Source organism: Triticum aestivum, chromosome 1A (genome assembly GCF_018294505.1).
Source record: "Triticum aestivum cultivar Chinese Spring chromosome 1A, IWGSC CS RefSeq v2.1, whole genome shotgun sequence".
Classification (NCBI taxonomy): Eukaryota; Viridiplantae; Streptophyta; class Magnoliopsida; order Poales; family Poaceae; genus Triticum; species Triticum aestivum.
This window is the reverse complement of record NC_057794.1, coordinates 500,021,296-500,045,311: the sequence shown is the minus strand read 5'-3', so window position 1 is coordinate 500,045,311 and position 24,016 is coordinate 500,021,296. Positions and strand designations below refer to the sequence as shown.

Sequence of the window (24,016 nt, the reverse complement as noted above, 5' to 3'; positions counted from 1 at the left end):
CCAGCCCATATTAATGCGGGTACGTAAAATACATATCTTATTTGGTAAACATTTATTGACTTACCAAATAAAAGAATAAATTTTATTTGGTAAGTAAATACTAATAGGCAGGGCAATGAGGTGGTTGTTAGGGTAAACCGATGGAGAAAAGTAGAACTGGGAGAAAATAAAATCAAAACAGATAAAACAAAATGTAGGGAATGTAGGTAAGGTTGGACGATATACGAGTGAGAAGTAAATTTTTTAATTGGCTTTTATTTATTAGCTTTTGGACATGTGTGAAACTTGTGCCGAACGCGAGGCACTGTTCCAACGGTAACACTAGACGAATCGGGAGGGGGGGGAAATGGGGAGGAAATGTGGCAAGTTGCATCGCGTGTCTCCGGGAACCGCTCCGCCCCCATCCCACCCCCCACCGGCGCCCGGGGCCCACGCGCCCAACGTTCGACTCGCCTCGCGCTAGTAGTAGTAACCGCTCCTCCCGCACCGCACCCCACCACCACCCGCTTTTCTCTCCAGCGGAAGCCCACGCGCCGCAGTAAAACAAACAATCGGCAGGGTTCGCGAAAAAAAGGAAACTCCTCCCTCCCTCCTCCCCCGCGCCGACCCGCCGCCGTCGACAGCGCGCCCCGACGCGATGGCCCGCACCAAGCACCCGGCCGTCAGGAAGACCAAGGCGCCGCCCAAGAAGCAGCTCGGGCCCCGCCCCGCGCAGCGGCGGCAGGAGACAGGTCAGCCCTTCCCTCCTTCCTCCCCCCGTCTCCCGCCTCTCGAGCGAACGCCGTCGCCATTTCGTCGCGAGAGATGGACGGACGGACGCCCCACGCATGACGCTAATGTGCTCTTCCTCTCCCTTTGCAGATGGCGCGGGCACGTCGGCGACACCGGTGCGCGGGACCTTCCCGGGTCGCTTCCTTTTCGTTTCGTCTTGTTTTCTGTTTTTTGGTCTGACTTGCTCGTCACCTGTTCGACGGAATGCAGAGGCGAGCCGGGCGGGCGGCGGCCCCAGGGGGGGCTCAAGGTGCGGCCTTCTTTGCGCTTTTCGGTTTTCCGCCGCGTGTTTAGGGCCATTTCCGTCTTGTTTGGGGGTGCGCGGGGCGGGGGCTTGTTTTTTTTCCTCCCCCCTTCGTTGTTGCGCACATTGCTCGGGAATGCTGCCAGGAGCGGTTGCGGTTCTTCTTTGACCCTTCGGGAGGGCTGGATCGGCAGTTTCTTCGCTTCCTTGCTCCAGATTTTAGTTCATCTTGTACCAGTACAGTAGCAAGATGATGGATGGGGGCTTGTTTTTTCTTTCTCCTTCCTTGTTCCGGACATTTCTCTGGAGCGACTTTTATGCATTTCCCAGTATTGTCCTTTGTCCTTAGAGGGTAGTGGATCGGCAGTTTTCTTCGCCTCATTGGTCCAGATTTTAGTTTATCTTGTACGGTACCAAGATGATGGATGTGGCACAAAGTTCTCAGTTTGGGGGTTGCGCTCTTCCGGGCAGTTGTTATTTTGGTCTGTGATGACTAACTCGTATCTATTCTTGTGGGAGCAGGGGCAACTGGGCAACCCAAGCAGAGGAAACCACACCGGTTCAGGCCAGGCACGGTGGCACTGCGGGAGATCAGGAGGTATCAGAAGTCGGTCGACTTTCTCATCCCGTTTGCACCATTTGTCCGTCTGGTGGGTACCTCTGTCTGTCATATCCTCTCGCTCTCTCTACAAACGATCTGCAGTGCAGAGTGTAATTGGAATATTTTGTTCCTGACAAATTTGCAGATCAAGGAGGTCACCGACTTCTTCTGTCCTGAAATCAGCCGCTGGACTCCCCAAGCGCTCGTCGCGATTCAAGAGGTCAGTGCTAAAACCTGGCATGTACTATTAGATCTGATGGTTTGATTAGAGTACTACAATGCAGATGAATTCAATATCCGAAAACCATGAACTGTGGGGTAGATACATGTATCGCCTTAATTCATGGTTTCTGAATGCTCTGCTATTAATTCAGTTTGATATATTTATTTAGCAGCATGGTATTGTTTTGGTGGCTGGTAAATCAAAACTGAAATGTGATTACGAGCAAAACGGTATCGATTGTCGATCCTGTGTGTTTTTGTGCACATCTGGTTGTTTGGTCAAGATGTGTTTGTGCACATCTTGCAACATGATCCTGCCCACACACTCAAAACTGACTATTGGTTAGGTTCCATTTGTCTTATGGAATTTAGGGTGTAACTGAGAGGTGAGCAAGTGGTAGTAACGTTCAATTTTGATTCAGGATGAGGATATTGTGATCCAGAAAATTGCATGTTATGGTTATGTGTCCAAACGCCAAATGATTATGTCTATATCCAGTACTTTAGAACCAGTACAACAACAAAAAGTACTTTAGAACCAGTCAAGTTTATTGTGCATTTATACAAGAGTGTTGTTTGCACAATAGACTTGCTTTAGTCGTCTCTTGCCAGAAATGCCTTCTTCTGCACAACGAGCAAAAATAACATAAAGTTGACTATACTCAGTGTGGCCTAAGAAATGAGTTGTACTTTTTAGTCACTGGCCTGTGTATTTGCTTTGAATTGACACATAATTCCCTTTTCCTTTCCCTCTGCAGGCTGCAGAGTATCACCTCGTCGACGTATTTGAAAGGGCAAATCACTGTGCCATCCATGCAAAGCGTGTTACCGTCAGTAAGTTCTCACTGAATGAAAACTCCCTTTCTTTTACAATATTGCGCAGAAGGAAACATGCCAGTTATGAAAGAGTTTCAATTACAGGATCACCTTTGCTTTCATTTGATGTGATATCTAGTTTTGATGTTGTTTCAAGGTTCAAGAATTCTAATGATAAATGATAGGATCCACAATTGTTATATCTCTGCAGCTCCTCGTATCTGTTGTCCACGAACAAACATATCAAACAATTCATTAAAAAGATGAAGAAGTCAAACAAACAGTATATGTGCACTGCATATTAGATATCAAACCTGGTTACTATACGACTGATCTGGCCTGACCCCCGCGTCGCCTCTCCCTGGCGGCACGGGGGGAACCACTCCGGCGCCGCCACCTTCCCTCCTCCCTCCACCCCCCACCTCGCCGCCGCCTGAGGAGTTCGCCGGCGAAGCCCGGTCTGGCTCCAGGGAGGGTGGCGGCGGGGCATCTCTCTGCGAGGCGTGAGGGCGCATCTCGTGCGCGGGCGCGGCGAGCTTGGGCGGGATCGCGGGCGCGGCTCTGGCTCGGGCTGGTGAGGCTCCGGCGGTCCGAGGGGTGTCGCGGCGCGGCGGGGGTCTCGCTCCGGCGCGGGCGGTCCGAGGGCGCGCGGGATCTGGCGCTCCAGCAGGGGCGCCGTCAAGGGGAGCCGGGCAGGGAAGCTCGTCAGGCGGGCTCGTCAGGCAGGCGTGACGCGGGGCGGCGGCCGCGGGCTGGAAGCCATGGCGTTTTGGCCATGGTGTCGTGTGCGCTCGCTTCTCATTCGCAGCTTGAGGTGCTGCTGCTGAGGGTGGTGCGCGGTGAAGCTTGGTGGTCGGCGTTGGAGAGTGCAAGGCGCAACAGGAATGGCTCCAATGATCTCCACGCTTCTGGGTGGATCAGATCTGCGGCCCTCCATAGGGGTGTGTTCCGGGCGAAAGCCTTGACCCGACTTTGTCGGTGCCGTCGACGGCGGCGCTTTCGGGCGTCGTTTCCCTCCTTGGAGGCGTCGTTGTGGAACTCATCTTCTTCTATGTGGGGCTCGGGCTCTCCGGGTGAAAACCTAAGCTCCAGATTTTCCGGAGCGGGCGATGGCGGCGTCTTCGTCGTTTCCCTCTTGGGGGCGTTGCTTGGGAGAGTTAGCTTGTGCTTGGTGCGTTTGGTTTTCTCCTACGTCGGGTTTGGTGGATGCCGGGGCAGCGGCCCCGGACGGCTGATGAACGCCGAGGCGGCGGCCTCGGAAAGTGATGCGCGGTGCGGCTCCATGGGGCGGGGCGGTGGCTCGGCCTTCACTTGGGTGGCAATCTTGGGCCACTTGGGTGGCAGGCTTGTCGGTCCGGTCGACGCGTTCCAGAGGGGGCGGTCTGACTTTGCGTCGGGGCGGCGGCCCCGGATGTGGTGCGACGTTCGTGGTCTGCGAGCGGTTGCCTTGAGCAGCGTGGGCTGCGGGCAGCTGGGTCGCGCGGCGTTGCTGCTCGAGCGGAGCGGTGGTACGTCGGGGCGGCGGCCCCGGAAGGTGATGCCGGTTGATTGCGCTGGGCGTGACGGAGCGGTGGATGTCGGGGCGGCGGCCCCGAGAAAATCACTGTGGCGTCCAGATTTCTGTGGCAACGATGATGGTGGGAGCGATGTCGGCGACGCGGCAATGGTTGCGATAGTCGGCTCTTCTCCGGCGTGTCCACGATATTGCCTCGGTTTGTTTGTTGCTGTGGAGTCGAAGCTGCGGCGGCGAGGCCCTGTGGTATACGATGACTGGTTCCAGGTGTCCTTTCGTCGATCTTCCGTGGCGCCAGCCGTGCCTGGTTTCGTTCTTCCGAGTTCTCCGTCAGAATCGGAGCTGCGTTGTCTGTCCGCAGGTCGACATGTTGTCGAGAAGGGTGGGCTTTGCCCTGTGTGTTTCAGTCTATGCGAGTGGGCTCGGCCCTTGTTGTTCTGGTTTTTGCCCGGTTTTCCGTAATTAACTGGGCAATTCTCTTCTGCTTAATTAATAGATGAGGCAATCTTTGCCTCCCTTTCAAAAAAAAACCTGGTTACTATAGCAGGAAATTCAGGGTTGATTACTTTATTTCTTATCTGAAGGATAAACATTGTATCAAATCAGAATTTTATTTGTAAGTTACATTTTTTTTTACTTATAAAACTTGGAAACTGTTTTACTGTGACAAATAGATGCCACTAGAATCATGATCACATCGTGGCTGTTGCTATTCTAACAAATAAATGCTCCTGAACAAATGGGAACTATATATGAAGATGTATGGACCAGCATGTTCCTGTTAACCTGACCTTTTTCCTTTTTTTGCTGCTGCAGTGCAAAAGGACATACAGCTTGCAAGGCGTATCGGCGGGAGGAGGCTTTGGTGATACTTCTGGAAGACGTTTTCTGCATCATAGGGGGGAAAGACTCTGGTGATACTAATGGGAGATGTTTTATGTATTGGGGGTGCAAAGGCAGTGTTCATAGTGGTCCAATATGTTTGACTGTATCGTTAGAAAGTATTGTAGGTGTATCTTCATTTAGTTAGCTTTGTCTTCGAAGTTGATCTGATTCGTTACATGTTTGGGATCATTCGACTTCTTCATTCAGGCATTGTTCCATTTGAATTGATTGTGGATATGGGATTTTAAATGACTTGGAATCGGTTGTGGATTTTCCACATTATTGAAGGAGCGAACCAGAATTGCGCGCAAGCGTTTTCATGCATGTTTTGTTTGTGATCAGCCAGCGCCTTTGCAGTTCTTCGCAGTTCTAATGATGCAGTACAACTGCTGTCACACACCGCACCATTTCTTCGATAATGATGCAGTACAACTGCCATCACACACTGCGCCATTGATGGATCAACAATGACGATCAAACTTCACGCTGATTTCAAGACTCGTATAGGAATTGGCTGTCAAATTCTCACCCAGATATCTCAGCTAAAACAGCAACGAAAAGACACTTTCTTTGGGCGGCCCCACATACATGACCAATATGATGAGATAGAGACGGACATAACTTATCATGTACAAAGAAGGAGCTCTGATAAAATTAAAACATGTACCTGGCAGATTTACACACACTGACAAAGCCTCGGAACAGACAGATCATCTGGGACATGCTAAGGGCCGCCTAGGGCTGCTACTCGTCTACAAACTCTGAACCACCGGGCTGGGACAAGCTACAACACCTCAGGCTACCAACTGTTTCTACCACAACCACGTTAACCATATGAGCGGTGTAATTCTACAAAATTTACTATCGACGTCAAACAGGGGCAGAACTTGTTCTCCGGAGTTGATACTTGGGTTCTGGGGGAGGCGCGGAGGTTATCATCATGTCCAACTCCTGAAATTATCATGAAATGGAAGGCGTCAGACATGACATCAATATAACATAATATGAAATGGAAGGCGTCAGAAATGACATCAATATAACATAATATAAGCTACTTGGCATCCAAAAGAAGTGTGGGGATATTGTTTAGAGAGGGAGTGCTTAGCATCCAAAAGAAGTGTGAGGATATTGTTTGCTGAATTGAAGAACAAGAGTCAATTACATCATGCTGACAAAAAAATATTTATAGCGACAAAGTAATGACCAATGAAATATTGCTAGATATTGCTAGATATGATTGTGTTTGGCAAAAAAAGAACAGGACTACAAATATTGCTAGATATGATTAATATCACCAGCATCATCTTTAGGTGATGTGGTCTTAACAGATAAATGGCAGGCACCCATTGCAAGGACCAAATGGAATTGCACTCTCTGTGGTTTTCTTTTACCCGGTGCTCTGTTGCTTCACGTGTGATTATGATTTAGTGAGTACAAAGTCTAATGTATTCATTTCCAATGTTGATCTGTTTGTTAAGTGTGGTTCCTGTCAATGTTCATGATATGTGTTTATTTTACTTTCATGAAGGACTGCAATCTGTTGGGTAACTCCAGGTTTGTCAATTGTATAAAGAACTGGGTTTTCATTTTTAGATTGTACGGAGGACTACAGGGAAGCAATTCTATTACACTGCTAACTCGCCAAGTATAGAGCCATGATTCATTGATTCAAACAAAAGTTCATCAAGATAACCTATCTATATATTCAATTCTCAGCAGCAACTTAGTTTTGATCAACCAAAGCAAATGCCGTAAGGGCGCCAAGCATCTTACTGAATTGCTACACTGTAGAGAAGGGCAATAAAGTTCTATGAATTAATGCTGCAGTTCTTCGTACAAACTGCTTATTAGGAATAGCATGTAGTGCTGAAATCACTCGCATTGTTAACTAATAAGAACTACTAAGAAGCAACCGAAACAATAGAGTACAACATATGTGCTTGCAACTATATATCTTATATAGACAAACCCCACTACAAGTCATTAAATAGCAGTTTTTCTGCTTCCATATCATTAAAATTGTTGTAGCCATGCACATATCAAGTTCACAATGCAAAACATCGACATGCTTAGCCTAACTACATCGGTCAATACATTCAGTAGGGTATATTCAATTAAATAAGATGCTCGAGAACTTCATAAGAGTTTCCTCTAAATTCGAATGACCAGCTGCTTATATCTCCAAAAATTACTAAGTTCAAGCTAACAAAAACTAGCTCCATTCAGTTGGTTTATATACATTATGGTATGTTTGGCCTTGTAAAAAAGTGTAGCACAAAGTCAATGCCAAAACTTAGTTAGTGTAAGCAAGAAAAATAACTTTGAGACTCCACTTTCATTACATAGCCTCCAATAGATATTTGAACATAAAAAACAAACAATGAGATCACTGCATCTGTCTGTCAGCCTGGTAACTAACATAGTTTTCTCAACAATACTGGACAAAAAAAAGTAGCAATGATCATATGGGGTTCAGCAGTGACAATATAGATACAGGTCTGCAAATCATACTAAATGAGTTGTGTGGGTGGTCGTACTATGGAATTAACTAACATGATCACATCAGTATAGTGCACTTATTACACATGATATTATTGAGCCCAAGTAAAAAAGAAGTTGAACGATCGACTAGTGTGAAACAAAATAGCTTACTACCTGAATAAAAACATTGTTACAATAACTTGGGTTCACTACAATGCATAGTGGAATGCTGTAGTTAAATATCCCCTCCACCAAAAAGAAGGGGCGAAAAGTAACAGTGTTACAGTAACAGAAGACAAAGTACCTTCTGCTTCTTCAACCTCTCGTTCTCCTCTTCTAGACGAGACACCTTGTTTTCAAGCTCATTAGTATAAGCCTGCCAAGTAGAATGCAATAGGTTATTGCTATATTTTTATTAATATAGTAGAGTGACATGGAATGAGAATAACTCAATAGGCTACTCCAGTGGCATAGTCGATTCTTTTTACTCTGCATATAAGTTTAGTCTGAAGTCAAACTTTGTAAATTTTGACCAACTTTATAGGAAACAAATATCAACATTCGCAATACAAAATCAATATCATTAGATGCATCATGAAATTAATTTTCATACTGTATAACTTTAGTATTGTAGATGTTGATATTTTTTATATAAATTTGCTCAAACTTTATGAAGTTTGACTTCAAACAAATCTTATATGCGAAGTAAAAGAAACGGAAGGGAGTACCTAATGATACTCTTGCAATTTGAGACTAAAAAATGTAATACAAATACTTAAATCGATACATTCAACAATAACTTTTCACAAAGTTTTGATGCTGCAATCATAACATTATAACAGGGCATAAACAATGCGTAAGAAAACAGGAATAGACAGGACAATAGCTGTAGACCTGCTTCCTCGCTCTGGACCGTGCAGCTGATTCCCTGTTTTTTATCATTCTCTTCTGCCTTCTTTCTACGACTTTATCAGTTACACCATCTGAGGCACCACGCTTGCGCCTAGGTGTCTGAGGATCAGAAAGCGCATCGAGCATTGGTGACGTAATCTGGCCATCCGGGTAAATTGGTTCCATGATAGCACCTGTAGCAACAGACAATGGCTGAGGACCCAAATGACTTGCCATGAAAGGACCTGCCATGCGTGGATGCTGGGGCTCCAGGTACTGCTGTAACCAATGCGCTCCGGGGTTCAAACTGGGCGCAGCAGCCTCAATTACACTGCTCCCAACCGCACCCATGTTAGCTGGCAAGTCAATCGGATCCTTCAAATGCCCTTCAGCGACAACTCCAGCTTTCACCAGGAAATCCTCAAGTGTCATCTCCCCAAAGGTCGGCTGCCTCTCCCGCCTCCGCCGACTACCCTCCTCGCCACTTCTCTTCGGCGAATCCTGGATGCCCTTCCACACCTCGTCCACCGTCTTCTTGCTCAGGTCCGGAGGCATGGTGATGCTCCCCTGGCGAAGCAGGCCCGGGGCCGGCTCAGACTGGCCGGCGACGCCGCCGACAGGATCCACGCCGTCAGGAAACACGCTCTTGAGCAGCTCGTCGAGGTTCATACTAAGCAAAGGCTCTGTCAGCTGGCTCTGCACCTCATCGAGGGTAAGGCTGTACAGGGAACCTTGCCTCCCCAGGCCCTGCTGCGCCTGCCCGCGCTGCCCTGGGCCGGCATAGCCGCCGCCGCCACCGCCTCCTGCCTGCGACTGCGACGCCATTGCCTGAATCATGAACCGGCGGTCTCTTGGACTGGTCGCCCCTATGGGGACAAACACCTCGGGAACAACGGTGCCCAAAGCAGCCCCCTTTCCACCGGCAAAGACCCGGTCACAAGTCGCCGAACCGCAGATCCACGAGACGGCGCACTGCGGCAGCACGCGCCGGCGAACGACCCTCCTATGAGACAGTAGCATGTTTGCATCAGACAGAATCGCACACCCGTTCATGAACAGAGTGGCATGGGAAGGAAAACACGAGCACAGACGGGACGAGCGCGCAAGGAACGTTAACCCAACCTCGACTTGTCTTCCGGAGACGACGGCGACCAGCGGATTGGAGGCAAGTCTGGCGACCGGATCTCCGCCGCTCCGACCTCCCAGCTGGAGTCCGCGCCGAATTGAACGGGGCACCCGCGCGATTCCCGCCCGCCTGGCGCCGGATCAAGGCCCCGCGCGGCGGTCAGAGCTGGCTGAGGCTGAGGCTGGCGCCTGCCATTGGGGAAGGGAGGAGGAGGCGACGGCGGAGGCAGCCACGGTGGGAGTGGAAGTGGAGGAGAAGGAAGAAACTGACGGGAGGGCCCTGATGCGAAACCGTGGGCGACGGGGGGCAATGGGCCCACCAGAGGACGGAAATGGGCCTGGGTGTTTACGCACCCCCGCCTATCGGATAAAAAGTGCCGGATCCGGAGCGTGTCGGGTGCCAGTTTGAGCTTCCAACAAAGAAAACATTAACGATGCAAAGTGAGGTTTTTTTTGTCGATGCAAATGGAGCTGCTAGTACGATGTCGATGGGCTAAGAGCATCTCCAGCGGCAACTTGTAATTTTCCTTCCACTTACGTCCGCGAGTAGAAGGTGATCAGTCCGCAGACACGGATGCGGAAAACCGTCATTCAACCATAATAACCGCATACATTTCAAACTTTTTTTCAACAAATTGGATGAAATTCGTGATTAGATTTCATATAAATATGGGGATTTCTATTTTTGTGCCCTCAGTTACTTAGTATTCCTTAATTTTGCCCCATTCAGCTAGTGTCCCTCACTTCTGCTCTCCATCACTCGTCCCACACTCAAAAATATCCAAAACGGAGTGATTCCGTCGGGTCAATGTAGGTGTCCGTTACCTGGCGCATATACTGACGCATGGGGCATCCAGGACTCACATGTAATAGTGAAATATATAGACATGTAGGACACCTCAGGGCCTGTATGTCAGTGTCTGGTTTATTTGCAAAACGAAGGGTGAAATATAATGCCGTTAATGGGGGTCGAACACAGGAGCAACAATTGAATAGGCATCGTGCGAGCCATCTCAGCCGTGTGCGTCTGTGTCCTTATGGGCAGACCCTCGGCTATGACTTGATATTTTCTACGTTACACAAGGGCTCACGAATCAGTGACCCTGAAAAGATAGACCACGGCAGTGAAAAATACAGTAGATTTAGAGGTTCATATAAGATTAATAATGACCCGAGCGATCAAAAAAAGATTAATAATGACCCACAGGTATAGATTGTAGTCTTTTCGATAAATAAGAGTATTGAACCCAACGAGGAGCATAAGGAAATAACAAACGGTTTTCTACAAGGTATTCTCTGCAAGTACTGAAAGTAGCGGTAACAGATAGTTTTGTAGCAAGATAATTCGTAACAAGTAGCAAGTAACAGTAGTAACAAAGGGCAGCAAGGTAGTTCAATCCTTTTTATAGCAAAGGACAAGCCTGAAAGTTCTCTTATACAGAGTAGTAAGCAAAGCGTTCTCGAGGACACATGAGTATAGGTTCATACTAATCAAATGTACAAGTAACTGACCCTTATCAAGCTTTACACACATAGTGTTTTGATCTAAGATTGCAATTCTTCCATGTTTCCGCAGTAGCATATTGTTCCATGGAGCTAGGGTCCAAAATAGGAATCAACAAGTGTTTCCACGACTCTACCGCCCAGCCAATCCTGTTCCACTGAATCCCCTCCCTTTTTCATGGCCACATATCTTTATGGCTAAGGAGTGGGAAATCTTTCTCCTGTTACACAAATCAAATGTTTCATTTGGGAAAAGCCACCTCTTTCTCCACAAACAATGCCTTTGTCATTTGATCAAGTTTTTATCTGTTTGATAGGAACAACTTTGCTAAATATTGAGAACTCTCAGATAGAGTATTAGAATGAAAATACCATTAATTATATAAGGAAGAACCCAGGGTTCTAGCACATCTCCATTCCTAAGTCATGCAGGCCTCTTCACGACTCAAAGGAGAGTCCCATCCGAACATGTATAAAAATGATGAAAGGTGGCTTTGCCATTGAGGGAGTCCTGGATTATGGGGTCCTCGGGTGGGCTGTGTGATATGGGTAGGACTGATGGGTGGTGAAGATATAAGGTAGAAGGCCTTCCCCCATGTCCGGATGGGACTCTCCTTTGAGTGGATGGCAAGATTGGCGTCTGGGTGTATAGTTTCCTTCCTCTGTAAACCGACTCTGTACAACCCTAGGCCCCTCGGTATCTATATAAACTATAGGGTTTAGTCCGTAGAGGCTATCGGAATTCATATAGGCTAGACAGCTAGGGTTTAGCCATTACGATCTCGAGGTAGATCAACACTTATAGTCCATATACTCATCAAAGTCAATCAAGCAGGAAGTAGGGTTTTACCTCCATTAAGAGGGCCCAAACCTGGGTAAACTTCAGGTCCCCTTTGTCTCCTGTTACCTTTGATCCTTAGACACACAGTCCGGGACCCCCTACTCGAGATCGGCCGGTTTTGACACCGACATTGGTGCTTTCATTGAGAGTTCCACTATGTCATCGGCAGAAGGTTCGATGGCTCGTTCAATCGTCAACAACGATGCTGTTTCTGGGGAAACCTTCCTTCCCGGTCAGCTTTTTGTGTTTGGCGGCTTCGCTCTGCGTGCTAATTCGATTGGTCACCTCAAACAGATCGACAACTACGCCCCTGGTCATCAGATCAGATTCGGGAGCCTGAATTACGTTGCCGACATCCGAGGAGACCTGATCTTCGAAGGGTTCACGGCCTCGACAATTGTTCCTCTGCTCCAAGAGGAAAACCTATCGGACCCGTCACCATGCACCACTCAAGGACCAACTATCATCCCTGCCCTAGCCTTATATCCAGGGTAGACTACTTCATCCGAAGATGGGTATCTGAAACCCACCGGACTCTCTCCTACTATGGAACTTTTCTCCAGAGACCCGGAGGCAACTATGTCTTCGGCGAGCCTGGAATCAAGCAAGACCCTCCCTGTCATCGGGGAGCCGAACCCGCCTCAGGATGCAAACTCCAAACTATCAAGGTCTGAATCTAGTGAGCACAGCCTGGCAGAATCTGTCGTGCCTAGCCCTACAGGTCCTCGGTTCCCCGTCCGGCCTTCGCTCTTAAACGAGGCCTTGGACTTAATGCGATCCCTCACCATTACGGAAGTATCGCCTCCGAACTACACCCAACCAGGACTAGGGGCTGAGAGCAGGGAATTTTACATCCCACCCACCACCCACTTAATAGCCATTGTCGAGGATTTGACTGACATGCTAGACTACGCCTCTGAAGACATCGACGGTGTGGACGAAGATGTCGGAGACAAACAAAGCCAAGACCCGCCATTCACTAGGCATTGGACGACTACCTACACATATGATGTTTATATGGTGGATACACCCAAAGAGGACGACGAAGAAGGTAGGAAAGATCCGACCAAGGACAAGCCCGCTGAGGTACCACCAAAGCGTCGACGTTAGAGGCGCCGCTCAAAATCGCGTCGCAAAAAGGAAAGCGACACCGGCAGCGGAGAAAATAACACCCCGGGCGATGCCAAAAATCCCGAAGACCCGGTCGAGCCTGCGTCCGAGCAGGATGAATGGGAGGAGGGACAAGTCAACCCCGACGAGCCAGTCAGGAATGAGGACTCGGAAGATAGTAACTATCTACCGATCTCCGAGGATGACGTCAGCCTCGGCAACGAAGACTTCATCGTGCCAGAGGAACCCCTCGAGCAAGAGCGCTTTAAGCGTCAGCTAATCGCAACTGCGCAAAGCCTAAAGAAGAAGCAACAACAGCTCTAAAGCTGAACATGATACCCTCAATGGCAGATGGACCCAAGTCCTAGCTGGCAAAGAATACGGCCTCGAGCACCCAACAAAGAGTTATCCAAAGTGTCGGTTACTACCATAATTTGACGACGAGGCCCTTGAGCCAATACCGTCAAGATATGACCACACTGATGAACCAGACCGACCACCACGTGGGCGAGATAAAGCGGTTGCTTGTGCCGAACACCAACCCCTACCACCTCGCCGTCGAGGCAAAGAGGTAGCAGCTCCGGGCTATACCTACGACTTACGCTAGGACCTGGACAATAGAGTCGGTCAGGCCAAATCAATCTATGGATCGAGGGGGCGTGCCCCAACACGAGATGACGGTCATCAAGCCTAGCGCGACAAGCATAACCTCTCCCGGGCCGAAAACCGAATATGGATGTCATCCGAACTCCGTCACGACGTTGCCCGATACAGAGGCGCCGCACACCCCTTATGCTTTACCAATGAGGTAATGCAACACCAGTTCCCAGAAGGGTTTAAATCTGTAAACATTGAAGCATATGATAGAACGACCGATCCCGCGGTATGGATTGAGGACTTTCTTCTCCATATTCACATGGCTCGCGATGATGATCTCCATGCCATCAAATACCTCCCCTTAAAGCTGAAAGGACCAGCACGACACTGGTTAAACAGCCTCCTAGAGAACTCCATTGGTAGCTGGGAAGATCTGGAGGATGCCTTTAGAGACAGCTTTCAAGGTACCTATGTCTGGCCTCTGAACACCAATGACCTTAGTCATATAGTCCAGCAACCCGAAGAGTCAGCCCGCAAACTCTGGACTAGGTTCTGATACGGCTCCGTCGTATCTACTTTTCCAAACACGTTTGCCCTTGTTTTGGACTCTAACTTGCATGATTTGAATGGAACTAACCCGGACTGACGCTGTTTTCAGCAGAATTGCCATGGTGTTATTTATGTGCATAAACAAAAGTTCTCCGAATGACCTGAAACTTCATAGAACGTCTTTTTGGAAATAATAAAAAGTCCTTGCAAAAAATGAAGACCAGGGGGCCCACACCCTAGCCACGAGGGTGGGGGCGTGCCTGCCCCCCTAGGCGCGCCCCCTACCTCGTGGGCCCCCTGGAGCTCCTCTGACCTCAACTCCAACTCTATATATTTGCTTTCGGGGAGAAAAATAAAGGAGAAGGATTCATCACGTTTTACAATACGGAGCCGCCGCCAAGCCCTAAAACCTCTCGGGAGGGCTGATCTGGAGTCCGTCCGGGGCTCCGGAGAGGGGAATCCGTCGCCATCGTCATCATCAACCATCCTCCATCACCAATTTCATGATGCTCACTGCCGTGCGTGAGTAATTTCATCGTAGGCTTGCTGGACGGTGATGGGTTGGATGAGATTTATCATGTAATCGAGTTAGTTTTGTTAGGGTTTGATCCCTAGTATCCACTATGTTCTGAGATTAATGTTGCTATGACTTTGCTATGCTTAATGCTTGTCATTAGGGCCCGAGTGCCATGATTTCAGATCTGAACCTATTATGTTTTCATCAATATATGAGAGTTCTTGATCCTATCTTGCAAGTCTATAGTCACCTACTATGTGTTATGATTAGGCAACCCCGAAGTGACAATAATTGGGACCACTCCCGGTGATGACCGTAATTTGAGGAGTTCATGTATTCACCATGTGTTAATGCTTTGGTCTGGTACTCTATTAAAAGGAGGCCTTAATATCCCTTAGTTTCCACTAGGACCCCGCTGCCACGGGAGGGTAGGACAAAAGATGTCATGCAAGTTCTTTTCCATAAGCACGTATGACTATATTCGGAATACATGCCTACATTACATTGATGAATTGGAGCTAGTTCTGTGTCACCCTAGGTTATGACTGTTACATGATGAACCGCATCCAGCATAATTCTCTATCACCGATCCATTGCCTACGAGTTTTCCATATATTGTTCTTCGCTTATTTACTTTTCCGTTGCTATTGCTATCATCACTACAAAATACCAAAAACATTACTTTTGCTACCATTACTTTTGCTATCGTTACCACTATTATCCTATTACTTTGTTACTAAATACTTTGCTGCAGATGTTAAGTTTCCAGGTGTGGTTGAATTGACAACTCAGCTGCTAATACTTAAGAATATTCTTTGGCTCCCCTTGTGTCTAATCAATAAATTTGGGTTGAATACTCTACCCTCAAAAACTGTTGCGATCCCCTATACTTGTGGGTTATCAAGACTATTTTCTGGCGCCGTTGACGGGGAGCATAGCTCTATTCTTTGAGTCACTTGGGATTTATATCTGCTTATCATTATGAAGAACTTGAGAGATCCAAAAACCAAGATTTATCCCTCAACTACGAGGGGAGGTAAGGAACTGCCATCTAGCTCTGCACTTGATTCACCTTCTGTTTTGAGTAAGCTTGTGACACCTAAACCTGCTTCTGCTATTCATTCTGATATGTCGCATGTTATTGATGATGCCACTTCCGCTATACATGATACTTATGATGAAACTGCCTCTATGCTTGATACTACTATGCCACTTGGTGAATTTCTTGATGAACAACTTGCTAGGGTTAGAGAGAATGAAATTATTGAAACTGATAATATTGATGAAAGTGATGATGAAGACTCCCCCCCCTAATAAATATGAATTACCTGTTGTTCCTGAGGGTTATGTTCTGGATGAAGAATCTGCTAGAGCTATTTTAGCTTGCAATGATAGATATGATCTAAAGAGGTTATTAACTAAATGGAAGCAGCAATCCCTTAATGCTAGAATGAAACTGACCCTGCTTTTGCTACTTCACCTATCTGTGTTACCGATAAGGATTATGAATTCTCAGTTGATCCTGATATAATTACTTTGGTTGAATCTGATCCTTTTTATGGCTATGAATCTGAAACTGTTGTGGCACATCTTACTAAATTAAATAATATAGCCACCCTATTCACTAAAGATGAGAGAACTCGCTACTTTTATATCCTTAAAATATTTCCGTTCTCATTAAAGGGTGATGCTAAGATATGGTTTAATTCTCTTGATCATGGTTGTGTGCGTAGTCCCCATGATATGATTTATCACTTCTCTGCTAAATATTTCCCTGCTCATAAGAAACAAGCTGCTTTAAGGGATATATATAATTCTGTGCAAATTGAAGAGGAGAGTCTCCCACAAGCTTGGGGGAGGCTTCTCCAATTACTTAATGCTTTGCCTGATCATCCGCTTAAGAAAAATGAAACACTTGATATCTTTTATAATGGACTATCCGATGCTTCCAGAGATTACCTGGATAGTTGTGTTGGTTCTGTTTTCAGGGAAAGAACACCAGATGAAGCTAAAATTTTATTGAATAATATGTTGACTAATGAAAATAATTGGACACTTCCTGAGCCTATTCCTAAACCAACTCCGAAGAAGAGAGGTGTTCTATTTCTCAGTCCTGAAGATATGCAAGAGGCAAAGAAATCCATGAAAGAAAAGGGTATTAAAGGTGAAGATGTTAAGAATTTACCTCCTATTGAAGAAATACATGGTCTTGATAACCCGACACAGGTAGTAAAGGTAAATTCTCTCTATAGATATGATAAAGCTGAAATCCCACTTACTAAGTTTGCTAGCACATGCTTAGATGAGTTTGATAAATTTGTGGTTAAGCAAGAAGACTTCAATGCTTATTTTGGTAGAGAATTAAAACACAGTGCTGATATGCTTGAACACTTGGGTGATTATATGGCTAATGTCAAAGGTGAACTTAAACTTATTAGTAAACATGCTTCTATGGTTACCACTCAAGTAGAACAAGTACTTAAAGCTCAAAATGATTTGCTCAATGAATTGAATAATAAGAATAATGATTATGTTGTTAGAGTGGCTACTAGAACTAGTAGAATGACTCAGGAACCTTTGTATCCCGAAGGCCACCCTAAGAGAATTGAGCAAGATTCTCAGAGAAATAATGTAGATGCACCTAGTACTTCTAAAAGGAAGAAAAAGAAAAATGATAGGACTTTGCATGCTTCTAGTGAACCCATTACTGAAACAGCTGAGAATCCAAATGATATTTCTATTTCTGATGCTGAAACACAATCTGGTAATGAACTTGAAACTAGTGATAATGTTAATGATAATGTTCATGTTGATGCTCAACCTAGTAATGATAATGATATAGAAATTGAACCTGTTGTTGATCTTGATAACCCACAATCAAAGAATCAACGTTATGATAAGAAAGACTTTGTTGCTAGGAAACATGGTAAAGAAAGAGAACCACGGGTTCAGAAACCCATGCCTTTCCCTCTCAAACCATCCAAGAGAAAGGATGATGAGGATTTTGAGCGCTTTGCTAAAATGATTAGACCTATCTTTTTGCGTATGCGATTAACTGATATGCTTAAAATGAATCCTTATGCTAAGTACATGAAAGAAAATGTTGTTGGAAATATGCCCTAGAGGCAATAATAAATTAGTTATTATTATATTTCCTTGTTCATGATAATCGTTTATTATCCATGCTAGAATTGTATTGATAGGAAACTCAGATACATGTGTGGATACATAGACAACACCATGTCCCTAGTAAGCCTCTAGTTGACTAGCTCGTTGATCAATAGATGGTTACGGTTTCCTGACCATGGACATTGGATGTCATTGATAACGGGATCACATCATTAGGAGAATGATGTGATGGACAAAGACCCAATCCTAAGCCTAGCACAAAGATCATGTAGTTCGTATGCTAAAGCTTTTCTAAATGTCAAGTATCATTTCCTTAGACCATGAGATTGTGCAACTCCCGGATACCGTAGGAGTGCTTTGGGTGTGCCAAACGTCACAACGTAACTGGGTGGCTATAAAGGTACACTACGGGTATCTCCGAAAGTGTCTGTTGGGTTGGCACGAATCGAGATTGGGATTTGTCACTCCGTGTAAACGGAGAGGTATCTCTGGGCCCACTCGGTAGGGCATCATCATAATGTGCACAATGTGATCAAGGAGTTGATCACGGGATGATGTGTTACGGAACGAGTAAAGAGACTTGCCGGTAACGAGATTGAACAAGGTATCGGGATACCGACGATCGAATCTCGGGCAAGTATCGTACCGCTAGAAAAAGGAAATTGTATACGGGATTGATTAAGTCCTTGACATCGTGGTTCATCCGATGAGATCATCATGGAACATGTGGGAGCCAACATGGGTATCCAGATCCCGCTGTTGGTTATTGACCGGAGAGTCATCTCGGTCATGTCTGCATGTCTCCCGAACCCGTAGGGTCTACACACTTAAGGTTCGGTGATGCTAGGGTTATAGAGATATTAGTATGCAGTAACCCAAAAGTTGTTCGGAGTCCCGGATGAGATCCCGGACGTCACGAGGAGTTTCGGAATGGTCCGGAGGTAAAGAATTATATATAGGAAGTGCTATTTCGGCCATCGGGACAAGTTTCGGGGTCACCGGTATTGTACCGGGACCACCGGAAGGGTCCCGGGGGTCCACCGGGTGGGGCCACCTTCCCCGGGGGGCCACATGGGCTGTAGGTGGTGCGCCTTGGCCTATATGGGCCAAGGGCACCAGCCCCTAGAGGCCCATGCGCCAAAGGGACAAGAGGAGGGGAGAGTCCTAAAGGGGGAAGGCACCTCCGAGGTGCCTTGGGGAGGATGGACTCCTCCCCCCCCTTTGGCTGCACCCTTCCTTGGAGGAAGGGGCAAGGCTGCGCCTCCCCCCTCTCCCTTGGCCCTATATATAGTGGGGGGAAGGGAGGGCAACCATACCCAAGCCCTGGCGCCTCCCTCTCCCTCCCATGACACATCTCCCTCCTCCCGCAGCGCTTGGCGAAGCCCTGTTGGACTCCCGCTACTTTCACCACCACGCCGTCGTGCTGCTGGATCTCCATCAACCTCTCCTTCCCCCTTGCTAGATCAAGAAGGAGGAGACGTCGCTGCTCCGTACGTGTGTTGAACGCGGAGGTGCCGTCTGTTCGGCGCTAGGATCATCGGTGATTTGGATCACGACGAGTACGACTCCATCAACCCCGTTCTCTTGAACGCTTCCGCGCGCGATCTACAAGGGTATGTAGATCCACTCCTCCCTCATTGCTAGATGACTCCATAGATAGATCTTGGTGACACGTAGGAAAATTTTGAATTTATGCTACGTTCCCCAACAGTGGCATCATGAGCTAGGTCTATGCGTAGTTTCTATGCACGAGTAGAACACAAAGTAGTTGTGGGCGTTGATTTTGTTCAATATGCTTGCCGTTACTAGTATTATCTTGATTCGGCGGCATCGTGGGATGAAGCGTCCTGGGCCAACCTTACACGTACGCTTACGTGAGACCGGTTCCACCGACTGACATGCACTAGTTGCATTAGGTGGCTAGCGGGTGTCTGTCTTTCCCACTTTAGTCGGATCGGATTCGATGAAAAGGGTCCTTATGAAGGGTAAATAGCAATTGGCATATCACGTTGTGGTTTTTGCGTAGGTAAGAAACGTTCTTGCTAGAAACCCATAGCAGCCACGTAAAACATGCAAACAACAATTAGAGGACGTCTAACTTGTTTTTGCAGGGTATGCTATGTGATGTGATATGGCCAAAAGGATGTGATGAATGATATATGTGATGTATGAGATTGATCATATTCTTGTAATAGGAATCACGACTTGCATGTCGACGAGTATGACAACCGGCAGGAGCCATAGGAGTTGTCTTAATTTATTTATGACCTGCGTGTCAACATAAACGTCATGTAATTACTTTACTTTATTGCTAAAGCGTTAGCCATAGTAGTAGAAGTAATAGATGACGAGACAACTTCAAGAAGACACGATGATGGAGATCATGATGATGGAGATCATGGTGTCATGCCGGTGACAAGATGATCATGGAGCCCCAAGATGGAGATCAAAGGAGCTATATGATATTGGCCATATCATGTCACTATTATTTGATTGCATGTGATGTTTATCATGTTTTTGCATCTTGTTTACCTAGAACGACGGTAGTAAATAAGATGATCCGTCATTAAAATTTCAAGAAAGTGTTCCCCCTAACTGTGCACCGTTGCGACAGTTCGTTGTTTCGAAGCACCACGTGATGATCGGGTGTGATAGATTCTAACGTTCACATACAACGGGTGTAAGACAGATTTACACACGCGAAACACTTAGGTTGACTTGACGAGCCTAGCATGTGTACAGACATGGCCTCGGAACATAGAAGACCGAAAGGTCGAGCATGAGTCATATGGTAGATACGATCAACATGAAGATGTTCACCGATGATGACTAGTCTGTCTCACGTGATGATCGGACACGGCCTAGTTGATTCGGATCATGTAATCACTTAGATGACTAGAGGGATGTCTATCTAAGTGGGAGTTCACAAGATGAACTTAATTATCCTGAACATAGTCAAAAGGTCTTCGCAAATTATGTCATAGCTCGCGCTTCAGTTCTACTGTTTAGATATGTTCCTAGAGAAAATTTAGTTGAAAGTTGATAGTAGTAATTATGCGGACTAGGTCCGTAAACTGAGGTTTGTTGTGACGCCCCCAATTTGACCGTACACTAATCATACACGCAAACGTGTACGATCAAGATCAGGGACTCACAGGAAGATATCACAACACAACTCTACCAATAAAATAAGTCATACAAGCATCATATTACAAGCCAGGGGCCTCGAGGGCTCGAATACAAGAGCTCGATCATAGACGAGTCAGCGGAAGCAACAATATCTGAGTACAGACATAAGTTAAACAAGTTGCCATAAGATGGCTAGCACAAACTGGGATACGGATCGAAAGAGGCGCAGGCCTCCTGCCTGGGATCCTCCTAACTACTCCTGGTCGTCGTCAGCGGGCAGCACGTAGTAGTAGGCACCTCCGGTGTAGTAGGAGTCGTCGTCGACGGTGGCGTCTGGATCCTGGGCTCCAACATCTGGTTGCGACAACCAGGTAGAAGGGATAGGGGGAAAAGAGGGAGAAAGCAACCGTGAGTACTCATCCAAAGTACTTGCAAGCAAGGAGCTACACTACATATGCATGGGTAAATGTGTAAAGGGCCATATCGGTGGACTGAACTGCAGAAAGCCAGAATAAAAGGGGGATAGCTAATCCTGTCGAAGACTACGCTTCTGGCCACCTCCATCATGCAACATGTAGAAGAGAGTAGACTGAAGTCCTCCAAGTAGCATCGCATAGCATAATCCTAACCGATGATCCTCCCCTCGTCGCCCTGTGAGAGAGCGATCACCGGTTGTATCTAGCACTTGAAAGGGTGTGTTTTATTAAGTATCCGGTTCTAGTTGTCATAAGGTCAAGGTACAACTCCAAGTCGTCCTGTTACCGAAGATCACGGCTATTCAAATAGATTAACTTCCCTGCAGGGGTGCACCACATAACCCAACACGCTCGATCCCATTTGGCCGGACACACTTTTCTGGGTCATGCCCGGCCGCGGAAGATCAACACGTCGCAGCCCCACCTAGGCACAACAGAGAGGCCAGCACGCCGGTCTAAACCTAAGCGCACAGGGGTCTGGGCCCATCGCCCATAGCACACCTGCACTTTGCGTACGCGGCCGAAGAGCAGACCTAGCAACCTCCATTACAAAGGAAGTCACGTTACGCGGTCCAAACCGGTGCGCGCCGCTCAGTCGCTGGCGTCACGAAGTGCTTCAGCTGATACCACGACGTCGAGTGCCCATAACTGTCCCCGCGTAGATGGTTAGTGCGTATAGACCAAATGGCCAGACTCGGATCAAATACCCAGATCTCGTTAAGCGTGTTAAGTATCCGCGAACGCCGACCAGGGTCAGGCCACCTCTCTCCTAGGTGGTCTCAACCTGCCCTGTCGCTCCGCCTCAAAGTAACCGTCAAGGGCCGTCGGGAACCCAGGCCCACCTCTACCGGGATGGAGCCACCTGCCCCTTCAGCCCCCATCTCCGAACAGTACCATAAGTAATGTAACTATGTAAAGTATATAGTATATGCCTGTGATCACCTCCCGAAGTGATCACGGCCCAGTAGTATAGCATGGCAGACGGACAAGAGTGTAGGGCCACTGATGGAACACTAGCATCCTATACTATGCAGTAGGATAGCAGGTAATGGTAACAACAGTAGTAGCAAGGACAGGCTATGCATCAGGATAGGAATAACGGAAAGCAGTAACATGCTACACTACTCTAATGCAAGCAGTATAGAGAAAAGAGTAGGCGATATCTGGTGATCAAAGAGGGGGCTTGCCTGGTTGCTCTGGCAAGAGAGAGGGGTCGTCAACATCGTAGTCGTACTGGGTAGCAGCGGCGTCGGTCTCGTAGTCTATCAGAAAGAATAGGGGGGAGAAACAATGAATATAATGCAAACAGATGCATAATGATGCATGACAAGACAAATAGCGGTGCTAGGGGTGCCCTAACGCGGTATGAGGTGGTACCGGTGAAGGGGGGGAAACATCCAGGAAAATGTCCCCGGTGTTTCGCGTTTTCAGACAGACGAATCGAAGGGGGAGAAAGTTGTGTGTTTTCTATGCTAGGGATGCGTGGCGGACGAACGGGCTGCGTATCCGGAATCGTCTCGACGTTCTGAGCAACTTTCATGTACAAAGTATTTTCATCCGAGCTACGGATTATTTTATATTAATTTATAAAGATTTAATCATTATTGGAATTATCTTATTAATTTAATTAGAAAAAGCTATTATGATGTCAGCGTGATGTCATCATGAAGTCAGCAGGGTCAAAGGTGGACTAGGTCAAATTGACGTGCGGGTCCCATTCGTCGTAGGCTCAGGCTAACTAATCAGTGTTAATTAGCTTAATTACTAGATTAGGTTAACCCATTTAATTAGTTTAGTTAAATAGGATTAATGAACTTAATTAATTTAGTTAGTTAATTAATTAATTATTTAACATTTTTATTTACTTATTATTTATTTTTTTATATCTATTTTTAACCTTTTTTATCGTTCTGGGGCGGGCCCCCCTTGTCATTGGCCCATAGGGGTCCAGCGGGCTAACGGGCGCGGTTGCTGGGGCGAAGCCCCGTGAGCGTGTGGGCATGCGGGCGCCAATTGGGCGAGCCCGGGCGCAGGCCGATGGGGCACCGCGGGGCGAACGCCGGCAGCGGGCGAGCAAGGGCCGACGGTAGTGAGCGCGCGAGCGCATGGCGGCCGCGGAGTGCGGGCAGGGGAGCCCGGGGGTGCGGCGACGCGGGGCAGGACGCGCCCAGGGCGGCGATGCACGCTGGGGGCCGAGGCGCAGGTCGCGGGTGGCGCAGCATGCAAGTGCGGCGCGACGGCGGCCACGGGATGCAGCGGGCGAGCACGGTGACGGCGGCGCGCGCGCATAGAGGAGGAGAGGGAGGAAGAGGGAGGCAGTGGCTCACATAGGAGCGGGAGGGGTCATGGCAGCGGGCTCGGGAAGGTGGCGGCAGGGTCGCCGGCGATGGGGGCGGCAGAGGGAGGCACCGTTCGGGGAAGCAGCCAGCGTCGGGGTCGAGCGGCACCGGGCTCGGGGCGTTCTAGCTGGGAGGAGGACGAGCAGGCGACGATGACGGTGGGTGGCTCCGGCGAAGCAGTGGCGGGACGAGGCATCGGCGGTGTGCGGCGGTGGCGGCGCCCTGGGCGCGGCTCAGATCCAGTCGGGGAGGTCGAGGTGGAGGACGGGGCGCCAGG

At 47.6% G+C, this 24,016-nt stretch overlaps 2 protein-coding genes across 2 annotated transcripts; one reads left to right on the top strand and one right to left on the bottom strand.

Annotated features, from left to right (window-relative positions):
* Positions 1–491: 491 nt before the first annotated feature.
* Positions 492–5,339, top strand: LOC123060483 (histone H3). The gene is made up of 7 exons (XM_044483234.1): positions 492–731; positions 862–887; positions 982–1,021; positions 1,538–1,665; positions 1,762–1,836; positions 2,597–2,672; positions 4,984–5,339. Exons 1-7 carry the CDS (start codon positions 638–640, stop codon positions 5,034–5,036), a joined length of 492 nt encoding a protein of 163 aa, XP_044339169.1. The 5' UTR covers positions 492–637; the 3' UTR covers positions 5,037–5,339.
* Positions 5,340–5,650: 311 nt separating this feature from the next.
* LOC100192170 (ABSCISIC ACID-INSENSITIVE 5-like protein 2) lies at positions 5,651–9,875 on the bottom strand. The gene is made up of 4 exons (XM_044483222.1): positions 9,547–9,875; positions 8,428–9,427; positions 7,838–7,909; positions 5,651–6,003 (listed from the first exon to the last, which is right to left on the bottom strand). The coding sequence occupies exons 2-4, from the start codon at positions 9,259–9,261 to the stop codon at positions 5,923–5,925; spliced, it is 987 nt and encodes a 328-aa protein (XP_044339157.1). The 5' UTR covers positions 9,262–9,427; positions 9,547–9,875; the 3' UTR covers positions 5,651–5,922.
* Positions 9,876–24,016: the final 14,141 nt, after the last annotated feature.

Coding starts and splice junctions, on each gene's coding strand:
- LOC100192170 (XM_044483222.1), bottom strand. CDS start 9,261: ATGATTCAGGCAATGGCGTCGCAGTCGCAGGCAGGAGGCGGTGGCGGC. Junction 7,910..8,427: donor GGTCCAGAGCGAGGAAGCAG/GTCTACAGCTAT, acceptor TCTACTTGGCAG/GCTTATACTAATGAGCTTGA. Junction 6,004..7,837: donor AGAGGTTGAAGAAGCAGAAG/GTACTTTGTCTT, acceptor TGATAATTTCAG/GAGTTGGACATGATGATAAC.
- LOC123060483 (XM_044483234.1), top strand. CDS start 638: ATGGCCCGCACCAAGCACCCGGCCGTCAGGAAGACCAAGGCGCCGCCC. Junction 888..981: donor CGGGCACGTCGGCGACACCG/GTGCGCGGGACC, acceptor GACGGAATGCAG/AGGCGAGCCGGGCGGGCGGC. Junction 1,022..1,537: donor GGCCCCAGGGGGGGCTCAAG/GTGCGGCCTTCT, acceptor TTGTGGGAGCAG/GGGCAACTGGGCAACCCAAG.